Source organism: Diplotaxodon limnothrissa, linkage group LG12 (genome assembly GCF_057381915.1).
Source record: "Diplotaxodon limnothrissa isolate DT_005_m linkage group LG12, D_limnothrissa_male_GT1.1, whole genome shotgun sequence".
NCBI lineage: Eukaryota > Metazoa > Chordata > Actinopteri > Cichliformes > Cichlidae > Diplotaxodon > Diplotaxodon limnothrissa.
This window is the reverse complement of record NC_140607.1, coordinates 22,182,736-22,205,793: the sequence shown is the minus strand read 5'-3', so window position 1 is coordinate 22,205,793 and position 23,058 is coordinate 22,182,736. Positions and strand designations below refer to the sequence as shown.

General features: G+C 41.1%; 1 protein-coding gene across 3 annotated transcripts in view; it reads right to left on the bottom strand.

Annotated features, from left to right (window-relative positions):
- Positions 1 to 23,058, bottom strand: part of pcsk5b (proprotein convertase subtilisin/kexin type 5b) — an 87,772-nt gene that overhangs the window by 50,384 nt on the left and 14,330 nt on the right. For all 3 annotated transcript variants that reach the window (XM_085367344.1, XM_085367343.1, XM_085367345.1), the window contains exons 3-7: positions 20,679 to 20,831; positions 14,158 to 14,301; positions 12,259 to 12,335; positions 5,633 to 5,721; positions 3,429 to 3,601 (exon numbers count right to left, since the gene is read on the bottom strand). In XM_085367344.1, the coding sequence (XP_085223470.1) occupies positions 3,429 to 3,601; positions 5,633 to 5,721; positions 12,259 to 12,335; positions 14,158 to 14,301; positions 20,679 to 20,831 (636 nt within the window). The remainder of the gene's footprint in view (positions 1 to 3,428; positions 3,602 to 5,632; positions 5,722 to 12,258; positions 12,336 to 14,157; positions 14,302 to 20,678; positions 20,832 to 23,058) is intronic.

The window sequence follows — 23,058 nt, the reverse complement described above, 5'->3', positions numbered from 1 at the left end:
GTGGGACGAAGAAAACTTATTAAATCCCACCCCTATACTCACTCATCAACAAAAAAAAAAACAATAAACTTCCCGCAGCTACGCCCATCATTGCATACAGACCCATCAACAGCCCCGGGCAGATACAAGCATCTAAGCGGCAGCTCGCAACCAACAATTAGAGCCTTCATAACTGAATACAGAATATATAAATTATAAATTGCATTACCACAGGTAACAGGCAGTAATAACTACAAGTAACAAACACACATACATATACATACATATATATCTACACACACAAGTACATATATGTACATACATACGCACACTTTATTTTATTTTTTTTATTTTGGAATCCATACCAGCAATGGTAAGAGGACAGACATTACAGAGCACACTAAAACCCATCATTGAGTATACTGTGACCAGACCAACTGTTTGTAGAGAAATTTAAATCTATGAATATTCTGTTCCAGTCTGAGTCTTTTAAAAATGAAAGCGATAGATTGAAGAATTGCTTGAAGAAAAAAGAAAAAACAAATCTTTACCAGCAACAGCAAAAGAGCAGAAAAAGATCAGAGAGAAGCCAGACAGTTAAAGTCCTCAACGATCTTGTGGGTGTCTGGCAACAGAACTGATGTTATCTGATCCAAGTTTAGTAATCATAATGTTTTAACTGGCCAAATACTGTGGATGTGTGTGCCTGCCTCCACCTAAAAAAAGAAAAAAAGATGTTGGCAATGCTTGGAGCCATGCTGTGTAAGTGAGGGTTTTTAGGATCTTGGACTGAGCGAGGTTCACTTCTGTCTTGTCACGTCACTGCAGCATGCAGCATCGTTTACTGACTGACAGACGTTACTGGAAACTATTACGTTCGTTTTAAATTGCAATAATTGAGCTACAGGAAATTACATTAAAAAGATGCACGCTTTCCTGAACTGTACATTGCATTGTATGACGTCTGAAGTCTGACTACACTTCATTAGTAAAAACTATAAACTTAAATTTGTCAAATACTTTGTATGATTAAAAGGAATTGCATATCAACAGTAACTCAGGCTCTTCAATTCCCTTAATTCCACATTTTCTACCCTTCAACTCCGTTTTTGTTGCTTCTTGTTACTTTTTTTTTTTTTTTTTTACGCACCGTCTTTCCCCTCTACTCAACATTTCCATTTTGTTACATCCTAGAGAAAGATACTGTGTTTTGCTTAGTATTCTGTGGCTTTTCTTTGAAATTGCCACGTAAACATCAAAGCAGTCACATTATAATGTGAAAAGAAAGCACTGAACAAATACAGACGACAGATCACGGGCATTGCTTGGCAGAAAGGAAGCCTTCACGACTTCAAGATGGGAAGTTTTTTATGTGCATGTTTTCCAGATTTTAGGCCCTGGTTACATGGGCGTAGAGAGACCGCCTCAACCATCTGAAAACAACCGGTTATAAGTAAACTGCATTCTTCGACTGACTGGTCAGTGGGTGCTGGAGGTTGCTGCCAGTGGCTGTGAAATCAGCTCCCGAAGCCCGAGCCATGCAGGCAAGTCAGAGACCTGTCAGTTCCTCCCTCCCTGCCAACCACTGATCGCTAAAGCAAAGTATGCATCCACTGCAGCACCGTATACCTCTTTGTGACGAATTTTATTCAGCAACTGCTAGCAGCCATTCATCAGCCAGTAAGGAAATACTTTTTTCCCCTATGTGACCAGAGTTTGCCACAGGACATAAACATAACACAAACCGAAAATACAAATCTTGGTGTTCAGAACATTTAAAAAAACAACAACAAACAAACAAAAAAAAAATCCCAGTCGTATTCAGAAAATCTTCCTAATGGAGAGCCCATGTTAAGGGTGAGCCTCACACTCACATTAATACAATTTTGCCTCAGTTTTTTCTTTTACCATTTCAGTTAGAAGGTATACTTCCACATTTGTTCAAACTAATTTTGATCTACACCGCGAACCCAGCGGAGACACGCTGAGGATGTCACAGTCAAAGTTCACCCAGGAGTCAGCAGAAGAGATCTCTGACAAACACACGGGTGCTAAAATTCACAACGTTTGTCAAGACACACTCGCACAATAAGCGCACTAACACACACAGACACACACAGACATAGAGCCAGGAATAAAAGGTAGAATGGAGTTCTTCAAAAGGGGGCTTCTGTCAGGCAGCGATAAGCGAGCGAAGCCCTCTGTGAAGGGAGGGTATCAGACAGGAGCAAATGCTGACAGATGAGAGGGACGGAGAGCGCTTTGAAGAGCAGTTATGAAAAGAAAGAAGGGGACAAAGAAGAAGAGAGGACGATGAAGGAGAGGAGAGAGGCGATACACGGGATAAACAGCATTCATTAGCAGCTGAGAAAAATAAAAAAGCAATACCTCCACAAATAACCTTCATTAAAAGTTCTATTCATTAAAAAAATAACTGATCAAGTCAAATTAAAACAGCACTTCAGAAAACTATTGAAAAAAAAAAAATCTGCAAATGTGTTAATGGGATTTCCCTCTTACAAAATATACACAGGCAGTCTGATTAACACCTAAAACAACAATTCCCATTCAAACAATCGCATTTAAACTGGGACAAGCCAGGGTATCTCCCCACAGCTGTCAGTGTTATTTCTAACACCTTGGCTCTCTGTGATAAACTGCCACTTCAAGATATGCACAAGTACTTGTTACACTCACAAACATGCCATTTCCAGTCAGGCTCAAACGGTTGGTGGGCATGCAAGGACACACGTGCCCTACCCATACCAGTGGGACAGATATCCCCCTCACTTCACCTCATGTTAAAGGCCAGCCTGTCATCAACAGGCTGGCCTGTTCTTCTAACACTCACAGCCTGTTCCATCACTCTTTTCCTTCTCTCCCTTCCTTCCTGTTTTGCGACAGGAGCCTTTCGTTCTCATCTTCTAGAGTCAAGTCTGAAAAAGGTCCATATAACTGCTGACCAGCCCCACCGATTCCCCTCCCTCCCTGGATCACCCCTCAAAAGGTCAACATCTGCTTGCCCAGAATGGAAACAGCCACCTAAAGTAAACTTTTAATGTTAATGAGCACATTTGTGAGACATAACCAGTAAATGACTTCACCCCACTTAACCTCTGATATTGCTTTTTCGCTCCACTCAGCCGACATCACAACACTAGCTTGCAGTTATGCAAAACAGGCTATGAATATGTAAATGAATATATGCTAATAGAGCAGAGCTGCTCTCTAATGTCCGGAGGAGCTTCACAGGTAGAGATAGCCTGGAAGCAGCTTAGACTACAATTATATTAGCGTGAAATGCACATCTGCTTTGAGTGTGTCTTTGTGTGTGTGTTTACATCTTTTCTTGCCACATGAATACTAATGCCAAAGTCCTGTTTAAACAATGAATCACATGTTTACTTGTTTCTACATGTATACGAGAGTCCATGTGTACGTGTACCCACCGTGCGGATGCCATTGTCAAAGGCCTGCCTGGCCAGAGTTGCTGGTCCATCCACGGTCTTTCCGTCATCATCGGGTCCCCAGCTGGCACTATAGATGTCGATGTGCTGTGGGTTCAAGCTAAGAGATCTGGCCTCCACCATGTCCGTTACATCTCCATCCAGCATTCGCACACCTGATGCATAAACACAGAACATGCATTTGATCAAGTTAGATCAATATCTCAAGAATCTACAGAATAAGCTATAAGAAGAAGAAGAAGAAGAAGAAGAAGAAGAAGAAGAAGAAGAAGAAGAAGAAGAAGAAGAAGAAGAAGAAGAAGAAGAAGAAGAAGAAGAAGAAGAAGAAGAAGAAGAAGAAGAAGAAGAAGAAGAAGAAGAAGAAGAAGAAGAAGAAGAAGAAGAAGAAGAAGAAGAAGAAGAAGAAGAAGAAGAAGAAGAAGAAGAAGAAGAAGAAGAAGAAGAAGAAGAAGAAGAAGAAGAAGAAGAAGAAGAAGAAGAAGAAGAAGAAGAAGAAGAAGAAGAAGAAGAAGAAGAAGAAGAAGAAGAAGAAGAAGAAGAAGAAGAAGAAGAAGAAGAAGAAGAAGAAGAAGAAGAAGAAGAAGAAGAAGAAGAAGAAGAAGAAGAAGAAGAAGAAGAAGAAGAAGAAATAAAAAGTAAAAAGTTTGTAAAACCTCTATAATTTCAAGCATCTATGGAATTACTGCTCATAACACGTAGCCTGATTCTGTTTCAACAAACAACTGGTGAAAAAACAAAACTAATAACAGAAAAATAGCTGAACCTTCATTCAACACACCGATTACCGTAGTTTTCGGGTCATAAGCCGCTACTTTTTCCCCCACACTGTGAACACTGCGGCTTATACTGACATGCGGCTAATGCATTTTTTTTTCATGCGGCCAAAAACATTTTGCCTGGTAACAGTAGACCAATAAAATTGATAAGTAGTATATATACGGTATATATTTTTACGGGTTGTTAAGAGACGTAATGTTGTGTGTGCACTGTTCCGTAAAAAAACCATAAGCAATGTAATTTGTGTGTTACCGATACGTACGTATACTTAAAGGTAGCCGTGTTACGGGCGCTGTTCGAGGAAAAAAAAGCATTTGCAGTATGTATTTTGTATGTTACCATAACGTTTATGTTACCTTACGGATTAAATTAAACGTTAAAAATCCTCACGTATAATATTTCTGTGTAAGTATCTCATATTACAAGTGAAACGCATACGGCTTAAAATCCGGTGCGACCTGTACAAGTACAAAATTGATTTTCTTTCTAAAATTAGAGCATGCGGCTTTTAATCAGGTGCGCTCTGTAGTCCGGGATTTACGGTAATTACAGTTCAGGCTCTCAATCTGATGTGAACTCGAGTTATATCCTCTTTCAGCAACATCCTCCATGAAATAATTATTGGGGCTGCTTCTTTATACAACTTTGAATTCTTTATTCCCTCAGTGATTTTTAAGGCATCCAAGAGATTAAATGCAAAGCAGCCCAAAACAATGATGCTCCCTCCACCATGCTTCACTGTGCGTTTGGTGTGCACAGTCAAAAGCTGAATAGGTCAAAGTTTTCTGGAACATCCAGTGTTTAAAAACAAGACATGATTCAGTGTTTTTGTTTTTATTTTTAAGAGCAGCTGACTCGAAATGGCTTATATGGCATAGAGGTGTTAAATGAGGCATGTTGAGCACAACGATTCATGTGTCACTAGTTGGTCATACTGTGTTCATCTATAATTGTAACTTGAAGGAAGATATTTTTTTAATGCAACATTAAAAATATTTGAAAATGTCATTAATAACATTTTTAAAGAATTAGGAGACACATATGTACAGCACATTTGTGCTACGATGTCCTTTGATGTCTAATGACATTTCAGTTGTCGGGTTTATAATGAATATAAACAGAAGCAGCTAATCTGTCGGTGAGATTATGATGTGCATGAGATATAAAAAAAAAAAACCCTAACATTTAGGGTGAGCCAGTAACTCTGCATAGGTTAATGACATTCACAAAAGCAGTGAAACCAGAAGAGACAAAGTTCAGCAGTGGCAGTTCTCTTCAGCATCCTTTGAAATGCATTAGAGGTTCTTAACTCTTAATGACACTAATAAATCCTTATGACGTAGGTCTCTGCTGAAAGAGATGTCATGTCAAACATTGTTGATAAAGTGCAAATATAACATATCGCTCACCTCCTATTCTGGCATTGTAGGCAATTCCCACAATGCAGTGGGAGTTGTTTGCAGCTGCAGCAACTTCACCCGCACACCGTGTGCCGTGTCTGGGGAAAGAGTGGGAATGAAGAAGCTTATTACAAAAATCTAAACACACACACACACACACACACACACACACACACACAGATCATGTAACTGAGCTGGAGAATGTCCCAGATGAGTAAATATATACACAAGCAGAATCACACACGCAAACCACCACATAAACATGCTGCATCTGAAGGGGAATCGACAGACGTGTAACCGCGCTTTTTCATGGACAAATATGTACATTTCTGCTGAAGTCATCATAAACTATACGCTTGAAGTGTACAAATGTAAGAAACGCTACAAATATTTCTGCAATTCTTGTTTTTTCTTTTCCCTGACAGAGGATGAAAGAGTAGGTACTTCATCATTTGTAATACTATCAGGACAAATGTTTGGAGTAGTCAATGTCAATGCTCCCCAAATGCGCACGCGCGCACACACACACACACACACAGGTCCTTTTGTGATATTTTCTGAGCACAGCATGCAAGTAATGTGCTCCCTACGAGCACACAGGAAATAAATGAAAAAAAAACTAGTATGTTAGACTGCTCACACTTCCTTTGACAGTTAAAAATACACACATGTACACACAAAAACACACACCAGGGTAACATTCCACCAGCAACTGCAGTGGTGACAATCGGCCCAGGCCAGGGACCAGCGTAAACAAACATGGCATGTTTGCGTCCGCCGCCTGCTCAAAAAACACCACTTTCTGGATCGACACAAACACACTCACACACGCATTCACCTCCTGCAGAGAACATCTGCATCATCCCGCCTCCCCCTTGTCCCGGAAACAGCTCTGACCGTTGCCACGGAAACCCAGCATCTAGCTATCATGAACACCCCCCGACCCCAGGGGAGTCAGAGCAAAGTTTGCTCCACAGATACACGATAGACTCAAATTATCTGTAATCACTGTCCTCACTTAACTAAGGTGCTGTGTTTCTGCTACTATTAATCTAAATAAATTTAAAAAAAGAAATACTTATAAGCAGAAAATCTAAATTGCTTCAACATCAAAGATTTCCAAACTTTTGGGGTCACAGTTTTCTCCCCACTGGGGGGCCACTTTCCCAATTTACAACCTCATAAACCTAACACTGGTAGGGCGAATGCCTATTTTCACATTAGAAGCGACTGGAGCCATTTCAATTTTAAATGTTTTCAGACTAAACACTTCAGATGTATGCGCTGTGATGTGTTACAATGATGTCAGAGTTTCTGCTCGTACAAAGACAAAATGGGTGAGAGTAAGAACACACTATGCTGGCTTTGTTGCTGTAAATGGTTCCAATTTGCAGATTTGCACTTGAAAACAGAGCGCAATCCTTTACAGCAAATTATTTTGGGGACCCCTTTGCCAATAGTCATAGTAATGCTCAAATTTTAAGCATTATGTTTTACATGATAGGCTGTTTATCAAACCATTACCACTTGACAAAGCAACTTTAACATGACCTTTGTGTCACGCACTGGATCTTTTGATTTATGCTCAATTTAATCCAGCCTAGATATTAAATTAGGAGCTCATCGTGGACTACAGGAGGAATGCTGACCCACATCCACCCATCCACATTAAGGGGACGGCTGTGGAGCGTGTGAGCAGCTTCAAGTTCCTGGGAGTCCACATCTCCGAGGATCTCACCTGGACGACCAACTGCTCCAAGCTGGTCAAGAAGGCTCACCAGCGCCTCTTCTTCTTGAGGACTCTGAGGAAGAACCACCGGTCCTCAGACATCCTGGTGAACTTCTATCGCTGCACCATCGAGAGCATCCTGACCAACTGTATAACAGTCTGGTACGGGAACTGCTCTGCCTCGGACCGGAAGGCGTTGCAGAGGGTCGTGAAAACTGCCCAGCGCATCGCCGGAGCACCACTTCCTGCCATAAAAGACATCTACAGGAAGCGGTGTCTGAAAAGGGCTGGGAAAATCATCAAAGACCCCAGTCACCCATCACATGGACTCTTCACCCTCCTGCCCTCTGGGAGGCGCCACAGGAGCCTCCGGACTAAGACCACCAGGTACCGGAACAGCTTCTTCCCCACAGCTGTCAGACTCCTGAACTCTGCCTCCTGACATCTGACCCACGTTAAACTCATGGACTGAACATACACACACCCACAATGGACAACTGTACCCTCAAACACAATAATAACATGGACTGAACCACCACTCACAACCACTAGCACTTTATATAGCCTCTGTAGAAACTATCTACACCCTCACTTATCTTAACTGCACTACTGTATAGCTCTGTGTAAATAATCATTCTGTACATTCGATAATTTTTAATCCTACAACTGTTTACAACTTGCATAGTTCCCATTTCTGTATAGCTGTATATCCCAGATTCTGTAAAGTTATTTATTTCATATTCTGTATAGTTTTTCATATTTATATCCTGTTCATATCCTGTACATAGCTTGTACTCACTACAGCCTGTACATACTTATAGTTATAGAATATTCACAACATACTTCATACCGTGTACATTATAACATACCATAATAGACCCATTTCTGTAATATACTCACATATCTATATTATTGCTAATATATATTGTAATATATCTATATCACTAAAGCACTTCTGGATGGATGCAAACTGCATTTCGTTGCCCTGTACCTGTGCATGTGCAATGACAATAAAGTTGAATTCTATTCTATTCTATTCTAAATGCATATGCCATATGTAAAGGTCTGGTAACCTTCAGATTCTGTGTCCATGACACAGTGAAGTTAACACAAATGCAGCTGTGAGGGTTAAAGTATAACACATCAAATAGCTGCACATCAGTGATAGGCCTCTTTATCAAAGTTAATGAGCCAAGCTGCTGGCTCCTTCTTTCAAAATGCTTCAACAGTCCCAGCCCACTCAGTTCACTTCACTCCAGTAATCCATAAAATCGTCTGTGTGGCCGTCTCTCCAGTCTTTGTTTGCCTGTATTTTCCATTTTTTGCACATCTGTGTCACAGCCACTCGGGGTCTCTTAGTTCACTTAGAACTATGTATTTGTGCAATGAATGACTCTAAATGGGGCTGTTTCAAAAGACGACAGAGTTTTAACTTTTTAACTTTGTAAAAAAATTTTAAAAGGGTAAAGCCATCAGATTTTGTTTTTGTTGCTTTTGGCCCCAGTGCAAAGTATTCTTGTTGGTTCTTTATGAATTAGGCTCGATATAATCTCTAATTTTTTTGTTTTTTATATTTCTTGGGATTGTTTCACCCCAATCCATCTGAATATTATTACTAAATCTTACATTTTCAAGTCACTTTGTCAAACAGAGTCGTACTGTTGTATAAATAGTGGTAACATCAAACCTAGCAAATGGGGATCCTAAAAACCTATGATCCTAATTGTAGGTTAATGAATAGGTTAAACAGAAAGAAAAATATTGTCCTATAAAATTTTACCTCCTTAACCTAATCCACAGTGTGTAAAACCACTCGATGTCAATACACTCATAGATTGTAATCAACTTAGAACTGTTTTCTTACCCCTCCCAATTCCAGTGTGTAATCCTACCTATGGTGGGACCACAGTAGGACAAACAACTCCGGCCACCATCTGTAGTGAGTGTAAGCTGTCAGTCTGCTTTTTACCTCAGCCATCAATATGTGCTCATGTTCAATTACTCAAAAAGCCTCCAAAGTTAATTTGTGAAATTAGTCTGAAATAACTCGATAAATCCGTGAATCCTTCTTCCGTCTGATGACAGCAATGCTAAGGTGAGTTGTTGTCGATTTCCAAACTTTTTGTCGGTACATGCAGCTGTTTTTGCTGCCGTTAGCCACTGTTAGCTGTTAACCCAACATTGTTAGACTCACAGACACTTAGCTGGAGTTACGTTGGCTTATAACCAGCTGTTGTTATTAATTAGTGGCTTTTGTGAGCCATCTTGAGATTGTGAGGGACGCATGTCTAATGTACTGACAACAAATAATTGCAACAATATCTGGAAAAAAATGAGCATTTTTAATGCAGGTTGTTGTGTATCATAGAGCTCCGACTTTAGTACAATAGGTGAGGCTTGAAGATAATGGAGAGGATAAAATTTTATTATTGGATTGTCTCTTTGCGCTTTTGCTTTTTTGGAGAGGTGGACCCTTTCTCAGATGATAAAATATGTGAATGACCCTTTATATCTCGAGTCTGAAGGTCAGACACTAATTAAGTTTTGCTGGGAAGCCCCACGTGCACCTACAGTTTCTCTTCTCCTCCCAATTTGGCATTCTCAGCCACTGTATTCAAGATGAAGGGGCAACATGGTGGCTTCCACAAACTGACGCCCATTCCTATATATTTTTCATGGATTAATTCTAAGATTATGAGAATGCATCAGTTTGTAATTTCACACTAACTAATCAAAAAATTACAGACTGTACCTTTAAGAGCATCTAGGCTGATGCGATTTTGATATTTTTTCCCCCATTTTTGTCAAATTATATTTCAATAAACTGTTGGTAATATGCACTTTCACTGTTAAATAAATAAATGATCCAAAGACAATACTTCAGAGAGGAAGAAGGAGACTAATATAGTGATAATGCAGTTGTTTATCCCCTCCTGCTTGCTGCTTATACACATAGACATCATAAATCCACAAGCATTATGTAACTGCTGACAATAATCTGCATTTTGATCCCAGATGTAGTTAAATTTAGCTTATCCCTTTACATAGCTAACAGATTACGTGCCTCATGTATTCAGATAAAATTATCTGCAGAAAATCATCATATAGAGAATGATAAACTCAAAAAACAAAAATAAACCAGATTTCTGTTCCACATGCTTCACAGTCAAATATAAATCCAAACCCAAACAGAAACCAGCTCGTTAAGCTGCATCGTGGCCCTCATGTCTCTTTAAGACAACGTATTACCAGCAGGGACTGAGCCATTGCCACGGCACTTGAGCTGCTGTGCCAAATACACATACACACACACACCCAAAAATCACTCACTGAGCCAAACTGGCACAAGACAAGTGCACAGGCAAGCGAGTTCCAAATTACTTCTTCATTCTCAGCTGACTGCAGGTTTCCCCCGACCTTATAGACAGTACATTTGCATAATGACTGAAACTAGCACCACTGAATGAACAATGGGCTCTGAGGTAAGTTTCTGAATCATTAATATGTAAACTGTCATGACCATTGACCAACAACCACTGATCAAAGCTCATTGATCATTGATCAGTGACCATGAGTACCGTTCACAGAGAGTTGGGGAATGGCTGCAATCACAGCATTGTAATAGGGCGAAAGATGTACCCTTAGGCCCCCTCCTCGATTCAGAGATGGTCTTTCCCTCTTCTTTGTAAATGGACTCTTTGACTCCCCGCTCAAACCAGCCTTCCTCCCTGTTCAAGATGTGTACATCCTTATCATTGAAAGTGTCCACTGGCCTGTAGGTGTTAATAGACTGCCGAGTCCTGGCCTGATGAGTTAGCTCTTCTGTATTGAGCCATCTGCTTCATCAGAGGTTGTTTGGTTTCCCCGATACACCACACTACTCTGTTTGTGTCGGGGGACCAGATCCTTGATGCGGACAAATTTTTAAAACAGCGTGTTTTGGTGTTTGAAAGCCAAAGATATGCATTGTTTAGAGAAAATGTTTCTCGACAGTCCCGATACTCCTGAAACATATGGGATCACCATTTTTGCCGAGGCAACAGTTGTCCTTCTTCTCTCCTGGATCGGCTGGAGAGAAGAAAGAAAGCTTTCTTCAGGTGCCTTCCCAGCTTTGACAAATGTCCAGCTGGGATAACAACATTTACTCAGGGCCTTCTTGATGTGATGTTCTTCTGCTTTGCTGGCCGCTGTATCTGTAGGGCTGGTGTTCGCTCTGTATTGTACCGTCCTGAGGACACCCAGTTTGTGCTCCAGTGATGAGAGTCGAACCTTAAATACTGATCCATATGCGTAGGTTTACAGTACACAGCAACATTTAAATGTCCCCCATTACTGATGGAAATCTCACAGCTAAGAAGGCTAAACTGTCATAAATCACATCCTCCCTGGTGAACTTAATGCGATCAGTGGTTGTTGATCAACGGTCATGACAACTTGCATATTAATGACGCAGAAACTGACCTCACAGCCCATTGTTTGTCAGTGGTGCTAGTTTTAGTCATTATGCTAATGTACCTTTTATAAGACTAAGAGGAAACTGCAGTCAGCTGAGACTGAAGAAGTCACTTGGATGAGCGACGTTTCTCCCACTGAAAAAGCAACGTCCAGATGAACAGAATCAACTCTTTGGGATTTCCTTACCTGACTGATTGAGCATGCATCAAGACAAATATGCTAATATAACTCACTGCACCACAACAGAGTCAGGACTCAGCAAATACAAACATATTGAAGCACAGAGCTTGTTTTAGAAATCAATGAAGGGAAAAAAAATTATCCTGAAGAGCTTTTGGCAAAAACAAAACAGTGAAGCCACATGCTTATTTTCTAAAAACCCTGTTACAGTTAAAATTTAATTTCTTGCTCTCTCTGTTATGGGGTAGATTTCCTTATTTATTTTCCTTACTTGTTCTCGTTGGTCGCATCATATCGAGGCATGGGATCCACATCGTTGCTGTTGACATCATAGCTTGCCTGAGGGTCCTGGAGGAGACATGGAGGTCAACACAAGTATAACAAAACATCATCACACACACACACACACACACACACACACACACACACAAAAATATCAAGCAAACAAGTGAATTCATTAGTAGAGTAGGTCCAACACTCTCTGTGAGTGTGTGTGTATAACTGGCTTGTAGATCGCCAAAAAGCTTCTCTAACCCAATCGAAGAGTTCACATCAACACGACTCACAACAGTTTTGTAAATCGAATGCAATCAGAGCTAACCCAATCTGCGGCACCACTGGCCCTTCGGCATAAACAAATCTAAGCATTAAGAGTAGCTAATAACAGCAGCGCAAAGAGGGTGTGAATCATTTCATCTGCGCAGCTGATTGATGGCTTTACCTGCTGCCTCAGGCCAACAAGTTAGTTCAACTATCAGTTCTCGGTCGTAGGTAGACATACCTCAGCACGCACACACACTAAAGTATGAGCCCACAGAGAGATAAACATGTACACACAGCATAACTGCACATCTGCAAGTTTAAGGAAGTTTTTCTCTGGAATTTAATTGCAGACACATGATGGGCTGATGATCCAAATGGCAGCAAATATCACTACCTAGGTCATCACATGACTGCTGTCTTCTGGAACACGACTTGGTTACATGGTAAAGAGAAACAGTGTGATTACAAAGCAGAATTTGTATTATTAAAATCACAATTATAATTGTCAGATTTTTATTTTTGTTTTCTCCACATTTACATAACTAGAAAAAGTTGCATTTCCTGCAAAAATGCAGTGTGAATGCTGTGAAGTGAAATCTAAAAACAGCAGAAGAAGGAGAACCATCTGCTGAAAACACTGTGTAGAAGCTCAACTCTTTGCTGAAAACTGCTGTATTTGAAAGGGTACACTGAACAGTGTTAATAAAGCGTACATGCAAGCGGGGAAGATGTGCGGCAACCGCCACAGGTAGGATTCGAACCACGGCAGCTGCTCATCCCACTGAGCCAAGCCAGTTCTGGTCACAAAGAAAGATATGATGAGAGGCAAAATGTACACTGTGCAGAAGAAGCTGAATTGTGCTGAAAAGAGTGGAAAATCTAAACTTTCTGCTGAAAAAAGCTGAAAAGAGGTGAAGAAGCTGTAGTTTCTTCTGAAAACAGCTGAAGAATCTGGAATTTGTGCTGAAAAGAGGTGAAAAAACTGAAAATTCTGCTGAAAAGGGGTGAAGAAGCTGAAATTTGTGTTGAAAAGAGTTAAAAAGGTTGAACTTTTAACTGAAAAATTATTGCCATAAGGGGGATTCGAACCCAGACCTCCCGCTCTGAGAATGGCTGCTCATCTCACTGAGCCAAAACACAGGTGACCCCGGCAAGCAATATCAGTGACCACACTGGTCATGTGGTCCCAGTCATCTCAATGGGACAAAATATGGCATAAAAAGCTTAATATTTCAAAAAGTATAAAAGTTCTGAGCACCAAAAGATATAGCAGTCATTAGCAGAAAGAGCAGAACAGGTTAAAATTTGAATGGTGAAAATTGGATGAAAACTGAGGGAGTAGTTAAGCAGAAACGGAGCAACTAGAATAATAAAGGATAAAGAATAAAGAGAAACAGGATCACAATAGTGTGGCACTGCATTGCTATGTATTAATCAGTGCACTGTGTTGTATATGTGACTTGTTAATCCTGAATGAGGCAGACTCATAGCCATTCATGCAAACACATGCAGGGGCATTTACATTTGAACTCATACACTTCCTCACTTGTCACACACCGACTCAAAGCCAATATGCGCACACACTGCCACTCATAGCCGCCCTACACGCGCATACATACACACTCACGTAGTTCTGATAGAGGTCTGGGTGGTTCCTCTCGATCCCGTCATCTAATATGGTCACCACCACATCTTTACCCGTGTAGCCCCTCTTCCACGCTCCCATGATGTTCATATCCGACTGGCAATTATGGACGTCATCGTTGCAGTGCTGCAGAGATGGAAGCAGATGGTGAGAAGAGAGCAGGTGGGGATAAACATATGAGGTGGGAGTTTAGGAACTCCGTCATGTTCTTGCAGATGTTCAGCTAGGAGTTACAAGTTATGAGCGTACTCATGTCACTTTCTTTCAACTTGGAGCAAGCAGGAGAGTTCTGATTTTACTTAGAGGGGAACGATTTCACTTCAACAACTCCAATCGAGTTAAAGCCCAGCGTTTTTGAAAAATACCTCACACAGCGCGTTTCAACCATTAGAAACAGACTCCAACTGCAACTACACACTGATCACCAACCAGTCATTACTTGCTGCCATTCAAGACCTGCATGATGTCATTGGGAATAGGGTGCCAAGAATAGGGATGGGAATCCAGAACCAGTTCCAACTGAGAACCTTTTCCAAATTGTCCAAATCACCGGAATCATCTGCCTCCAGGCTTACTAATTCCCTTTGTCAATGCTGGCATGCTCTCTGACAGTGGAAAAGAAAAAAAAACAATGACGTCAACTTCATGACAGAGAGGAGCTTCTGCACACCTGAAAGTTGAGTCTTTTTTTGTTCTGTTTCAAAACTGTGTTTAAACTCAAAGATAAACAGTTTTGCTCATGGCGAATACCTGTGTGGGCCTATTTTTTCCCCACCCGGAGAAAACCGGTCAAAGGTAAGACGTTAGTCCTTTTGTTAGCTATGATGTCAGCTGCATCCTTGCTCTTTAAGCAAGCCCACTAAGGAGGTAATATCCCAAAACCTGGCATTACTTCTCTGCACAAAACTAGAGCAAAAACATAATTCAAACATTCTCTCTATCGAGAGAGAGATAGATCTATCTATCTATATCTCTATCTATTAGGGGTGCAACGATATTCGTATCGATATTGAACCGTTCGATACAGTGCTTTCGGTTCGGTACGCATATGTATCGAACAATACAACATTTGTAATTTATTTTATCAACTTTTCTTCTGACGATGCTGTCTGTGTTGAGCGCTCAGTGAATCTGCGTTCGACTACTCCGCCTAGGCTGCACTGTCGAGCGCAGATCCACTGAGCGCTCAACACAGACAGCATAGTCAGAAGGAAGAGCGCAGGGCAAGCTAGCAAGACAGAAGTTAAGCTCTCCTTACAACATTCAGATCTGGCGTTTGGAATTATTTTGGTTTTCATGTGACGTATGACCCTGAAGGTAAGCGAGTCATGAACTAAAGTAAAACAGTATGTTGGATGTGCCATGCAATGCTCAATTACATGGGTGGGAACTAGTGTGTTAGCGCAGTTAGCTCGTTAACGTGTTGGCCGTCTAGCCCCATGCACGGGGCGATCGGCGGTAGCTCGTTAACGGAGATTTGCCGTGTTGTGGCGTTAAGGTCATTTCAACGAGATTAACCTGAAAGCACTAGTGGGAACACAACGAATATGACTGCACATTTACGCCGACATCATCCTAGTGCAAAGACAAAAACAACAAGCATGCTACTAACTTTAGCAGAGTCATTTAGACAGCTGTTAGCACATGATTCTCCTTATGCTGCTGAGAATATAGCCCAGAAGAAGCGGATAGTATAGCTTTTATTTTGGAAAGAGACATTTCTCTGTAATAAACTCTCTTTTCCAAAGATGAGTGATTCCTCAATCAGATACAGGGCTCGCAATATCGCTAGCCCGACGTCCTGGGGCTAGCGATTTTTTCAGTCGGGCTACCAAAATCTATCTCTGCCCTGCCCGTCGGGCTATTGTAGGAAGGAAAAATATATGTCAATGCTTTTGCATTCTTTCAGAAATGTAGCTGGGTAATTATGTCATTGGCATCGGTGAGCCACTGTCAATATGTGACATATTGAAGTCGCGTTTGAATTTGCGCTTGTTTTTTTGCTTTCACTTTGCAATCGTGCGAACTGTGTATAGAGAGCGACAGCACTGATCTGTGAGTGATGATAATTTGTGCACCAATTCCTCTGACATCGTCTTATTAATCGTTAGCTTACTATGCAAACATGACAAGTGAAATCTCCCGCAGCTTAAACATGTGAGAGGTTGATCGCGCAGAGAATCGCTGAGCTTATGTGAGTGCATGTATAAAAGCAGCACGATATATATTTTAGTTCTGCTGAGCCAAATAAGACAGGTCAGGGTGAAGAAGTGACAGCCAAAGAAAAGCTTACCAAAAAACGGAGAAGTTATGACAAATCAGACTATAAGGCAAAAAGAAAGTGCAGCTTTATGGTTTCATGGACAAAAGAATTTCTGTGGCTGCAATATGACGAGCTAAATAACCAGGGCTGCACATAAGTGGTCCACAGGTGCGCATTCGCTGTCAAAATAAAAAACACGCACAAGGGTTAGGGTTAAATTTAAAAACTGTACTTTTGAGTTAAAATATATATTTATAATTTTAATAAATGACAAATTAAAAAGGCATGAACATTTTTTTTGTATCGAAAAAAATATCGAACCGTGACACCAAAGTATCGAACCGAACCGTGAATTTTGTGTATCGTTGCACCCCTACTATCTATCTATCTATAGATAGAGAGATATCTATCTCTCTATCTATCTATAGATAGAGATATCTATCTCTCTATCTATCTATAGATAGAGATATCTATCTCTCTATCTATCTATAGATAGAGATATCTATCTCTCTATCTATCTATAGATAGAGATATCTATCTCTCTATCTATCTATAGATAGAGATATCTATCTATCTATCTATAGATAGAGATATCTATCTATCTATCTATAGATAGAGATATCTATCTATCTATCTATAGATAGAGATATCTATCTATCTATCTATAGATAGAGATATCTATCTATCTATCTATAGATAGAGATATCTATCTATCTATCTATAGATAGAGATATCTATCTATCTATCTATAGATAGAGATATCTATCTATCTATCTATAGATAGAGATATCTATCTATCTATCTATAGATAGAGATATCTATCTATCTATAGATAGAGATATCTATCTATCTATAGATAGATATCTCTCTATCTATAGATAGAGATATCTATCTATCTATAGATAGAGATATCTATCTATCTATAGATAGATATCTCTATCTATAGATAGAGATATCTATCTATCTATCTATCTATCTATCTATCTATCCATCTATCCATCTATCCATCCATCCATCCATCCATACTGAACAAAAATATAAACGCAACACTTTTGTTTTTGCTCCCATTCCCCATGGGATGGACGTAGAGACCTAAAATTCATTCCAGATACACAATATAACCATCCCTCCCAAACAGTGGTCACAAATCAGTCCAAATGTGTGGTAGTGGGCACATCTGCTATATTGAGATAATCCATCCCACCTCACAGGTGTGCCACATCAGGATGCTGATCTGACATCATGAGTAGTGCACAGGTGTACCTCAGACTGCCCACAACAAAAGGCCACCCAGGAATGTGCAGTTTTGTCTCACAGCAAAATGCCACAGATGCCACAAGCAATGAGGGAGCGTGCAACTGGCATGCTGACAGCAGGAATGTCAACCAGATCTGTCGCCCGTGCATTGAATGTTCATTTCTCAACCATAAGCCGTCTCCACAGGCGTTTCAGAGAATATGGCAGCACATCCAACCGGCCTCACAACCGCAGACCTCGTGTAACCACACCAGCCCAGGACCTCCACATCCAGCAGGTTCACCTCCAAGATCGTCTGAGACCAGCCACCCAGACAGCTGCTGGAACAATTGGTTTGCACAACCAAACAATTTCTGCACAAACTGTCAGAAACCGTCTCAGGGACGCTCAACTGCATGCCCGTCGTCCTCATCGGGGTCTTGACCTGACTCCAGCTCGTCGCCGTAACAGACTTGTGTGGGCAAATGCTCACATTCGATGGCGTCTGGCACGTTGGGGAGGTGTGCGCTTCACGGATGAATCATGGTTCACATTGTTCAGGGCAGATGGCAGCTGAGAATGTCCCAGTTCTTGCATGGCCAGCATACTCACCGGACATGTCACCCATTGAGCATGTTCGGGATGTGCTTGACCGGCGTATACGACAGCGTGTACCAGTTCCCACGAATATCCAACAACCTCGCACAGCCATTGAAGTGGAGTGGACCAACATTCCACAGGCCACAATTGACAATCTGATAGACTCCATGCGACGATGTGTTGCACTGCATGAGGCAAATGGTGGTCACACCAGATACTGACCGGTTCTGGGTCCCCAGACCCCCAATAGCGCAAAAAACTGCACATTCCTGGGTGGCCTTTTGTTGTGGGCAGTCTGAGGTACACCTGTGCACTACTCATGATGTCAGATCAGCATCCTGATGTGGCACACCTGTGAGGTGGGATGGATTATCTCAATATAGCAGATGTGCCCACTACCACACATTTGGACTGATTTGTGACCACTGTTTGGGAGGGATGGTTATATTGTGTATCTGGAATGAATTTTAGGTCTCTACGTCCATCCCATGGGGAATGGGAGCAAAAACAAAAGTGTTGCGTTTATATTTTTGTTCAGTATGGATGGATGGATGGATGGATGGATGGATAGATGGATAGATGGATAGATAGATAGATGGATAGATAGATAGATAGAGAGAGAGAGAGAGAGAAAACGTGTCAGTTTTTCCCCACAATAACACAGTTATTGTCCTACATTAAGTCTCTAATTTAACAAAGACACTTTACACTTTAAATCTTGAGGGACTTCGATTGCCAATCCTAAACTATTATCCTGGATCACGATGTGTGACTGGCAGATAATTTGGAATTCCAGCAACCAAAGACATCTATCCAACCAATTTCTTAAACCTTTATCCAGTTCAAGACTGCAGGCACGACACGGGGCTAAACGGGAGCACAGGTCCCCAGCCCATTAAAGGGCTAACACAGAGACAGACAATAACTCACATCTACACCTGCAGCCAATTTAAAATCACCAATTAAGCTAACGTGCATCATCTGTGGATTGTAGAACGCAATCAGAGCTACACCACCGAAAGCTGCGTGCCGTCTGCAAATAAAGACAACACCACCTAGTTCACAAATATTCACCAATCTCTCCCAAACTGACAGCGGCAGATCGATAACATGAGCAGATGTGCCTCTGCTTTCTCACACTCTGCTTCCACTGGAGCGCGACAAATCAGGAGGCAGGCGTCAGATATCGTTTCATCTAGCACGGGCGGGATTTTTTTAGTCCCGTCTCCCGCACCGTCTTCATTGAAAACAGCTACATGGTCACTGTCGCCGAGTGTAACCCTGGCATTTCAATATTGTTCACAGCAAATCTTATTCAGAGGCGTGTGTCACGAGCTATAGTTTATTTTCTAAAGGTTAAAGTGACATTTAGATGTGTAATGTTTAACCCTAAATTGCTCCTTCACACACTTTATTCATCGATTAGAAGCACTTTGCTATGCCTCTCACACAGCTCAATAAAATTCTAGTTATTTCAAACAATTAATGGTGTAATATTGCACTGCACTTAGATTAAATACAAACTATACAACTGGACAGAACTATCAGGCTGTGTAAGGTCACTTTGATGGGATTGACCAGAGGAAGCTTGTTTTCCATTCCAGGTTCAAAACACACATGAAGTTCTGAAAGTCTGAAAAATATATAAAACCTCGGGTCAAAGTATCGGCAGTTATCTACACTGAGTTAACAATTGACTGAGCTGGGAACACTCGACCGCACACACAAACATATAACTAAGGAGCAATGATCTCAAGGTGTATGCAAACAGGAGTGATAAGCCAGCAAAAAAAACACAGAGACACGTACACGCCTCTGTGTGGGCATTCCTGTGACAAATGCTTACAAATAAACAAAGAACCTCAATTTCCTTGTTCCAATTAGAGTTCAGATAAAAGCTAAATTTCCTCATTAATGCCGGGATTTTCAAGGCACAGGTTGGAATGGTGAAGCAGAAGCCAAAATGTACAATGTTTATTTGAGAGCAATCGTTCCCTAATAGTTGTCATCAAAGCCCCATTATATTTTTGCAAAAGCAATCCCTTTTTAAAAAATTAAAAGAAATACCCATTATAACTCTGCTCATTTTTCTGAAACATCTTTGTGGGGATGCATAAGCATTTCTCTATAGGGGAAAAAAATCCTATATCAACTCTTCATTCTTATAAGACACAAACAAAGACACACGCACACACAAATCCCTCAGCTCAACTGCAGTAATCAGGACAATGCCGTGGCCTAACCTGACCTTTGACCCACAAACTGGATAAATGTGGGCAAAGAACAGCATGCAATCCTCCGAGCAGACTAGATGCTGCATACACTGAGTTCATGGGCCCTTGTTATATTCTTCTGTCTGGTGTAAACAGAGAGGAAGCCTGGAATAAGTATACACTGGACTTACAATATACCACATACTGTTCCACTTGGCGTCATTATAGAATATGTTGTTTTGGGCTGGGCTGCTGTGGGCGGGGCTTGACAGCGAAAGGAGCGGGGCCTGTTTGAAATCCCTCTTGATCCTCCTTTTCACCACCTGCTGCTGTATCCACTCCACCTGAAACACACAAACAGAGACAGGCGATAGAAGAAACTGAGGAGGCTTACAATAATAACAGGGGAGCAGAATCACTTCGGAGATGACACAACCAGTATACAGGTGAAGTTCCAATGAACTGAATACTGAAGGTGAGGCAACATTTTAGGAGGATTTAAAAAAGAAAAAGTGCAAAGACATTGTCTATGTTTGCTCTTATTTGCCTTATGTGATGAACACGCAGAGGGAAAACAAAGAAACCACCTACAGAGACTAAACTACATTATACTGTTGTACGCAACCGAGCAAGACAGAAACAAATCTACTGAGTCTTAAGGGGGTGTTTTTCTTTTGGTGCTCAGCCTTAAAGTCGTTTTTATCCCAATGGACTGCCTATAAATAAGCGTAATAAGGTTTTATGTGCTGTCTCCTCTTTTAAACGTGGTAAAAGGTGAACAAATGAAGACTGCTGAAGTAAAACAAGCCACTACAAGCCCAAAAAAAAAAAAAAAAAAAAAAAGCAAACTATAGATGTGGAAGACTCGCAAAGTCATGATTTATTTTTAAAGAGATATTTTAACCATGTCAGTGTTACTGTGGGCTCATCAGTTCGCTTCTCCTTTACGGAAAATTAAAAAAAAAATAAAAATGTTAAGACATTTGATGCACACATACGCACTAAAGGCTGTAAGGCCTCACAGGTAACATCAATCTCTCAAATGTTATGGGCTCGCTTCGAGGCGCAGAGGCATTCCTTGGCAGGAGCCTCGTTCAGACTTTGAGGCGGAATTTTCCAATGTCAAAATCCGTGCTGCCTGGATCCGAACGAGACGGCTGGACCCACTCGCGCCGCCCCAGTCAGCTCCTCTTAAAAACCTGCAAACCTTGTGTTTAGTCTAGAAGACTTCATCTGTCTGAGAAGGCCCGATCAGAAGTTTACGCGGACCCAGCGATGTTAACACAGAATCTGAAATATTAGCAGGTATGCGACTGGCACAACACAGAGCAGTTCTTTCTGAGACGTAAACATTTGTGTGATAAATGATCCAGGGATTCTCCGGCACCGAGTTTGCACCCAAACATGATTGTGCAACAGTTTATGGGGACGGGGGAACGGTGCACATTGGCACGAAATGTCAAGGTAGTTCTTCTTTATACAGAGTTTACAAAAGTGTGTAATTCTTCTGAGATGTCCTACACACCAGCTTCTGTTTCTAGCTGTATAGACAGAATAATTTTCACACCGCAAGTGTTTTTGTTTTGCCGCTCAGCCCCGATAGTCCCAGAAATCTGAGGTTTTATTGAGCTATGTCCGACTGTAAAAGACAAAGCGTTTCTCCACATCAATAGAGCTCCAGCAGACAGGAGGAAGAGGAGGAGTAGAGAGAGAGAGAAGAAGAGAATAGCTGACATAATGACTGCAGAGTGATTATCTGGTCTCATGCACTGAAACAATCTGCCAGGCTCTCTCCGGAGAGTTTGAGAGCGAGGCAACAAGACAAGATAAGACAAGAGGAGAGGCGATAAAGAGCTGAAGAGAACGAGTCCCGGGAGAGTCAATAATATAAAAAAAGAAAGAGAGAGAGCTGGAAGGGAAGGGAAAACAAATAGCAAGAGAGACCAAACGACAGCAAGTGAAGGGAGGATAATTGAGTTTATAAATAACTGATTTAATAACTTGAGTATGTACCTCTTTAGAAATTGTGAGGGAGGGAAAGGAATAAAGTGCAAATGATGTAATTCAATAAATGACCTCCTATAAGGAAGAAAAAAAAGATGGGAAAGGAAAAGGAAATGGCAAACCAGCGCAGAGAGAAAGATAAAGTGTAGAAACGAAACAATTTTTTAAAAAACCCAGTGAGAAATTTTACTTTAGCATGATGCTTCTCCCGTCTGCCAAGGTCTCAGCTCATTTCACTCCAACTTCTATCAGGACCATCAGCTTCAAAGCAACCGTTTACACAGACCATTAGCCTCAAAACAACACTGTCATCAAGAATTGTGCGTGAGTGTGTCTGCGCAAAACCACTGGTGTATCATTACAATTTGCATACATTAGCATACCATCAACCACAATCTTTGATCAGCAGTGTAACTCTTAACTGCTCTTGTTCGTAACTTGGCAAATTGCATGGATATCTGCCCCGTGTATACCCGTAAATCCTCCTTCACCGCCATCAGGGGCGACGCAAACGCTTCAAGAAACGACAAAAAACCCCAAAAACAATAAATTCATTTTTTGCTGAAG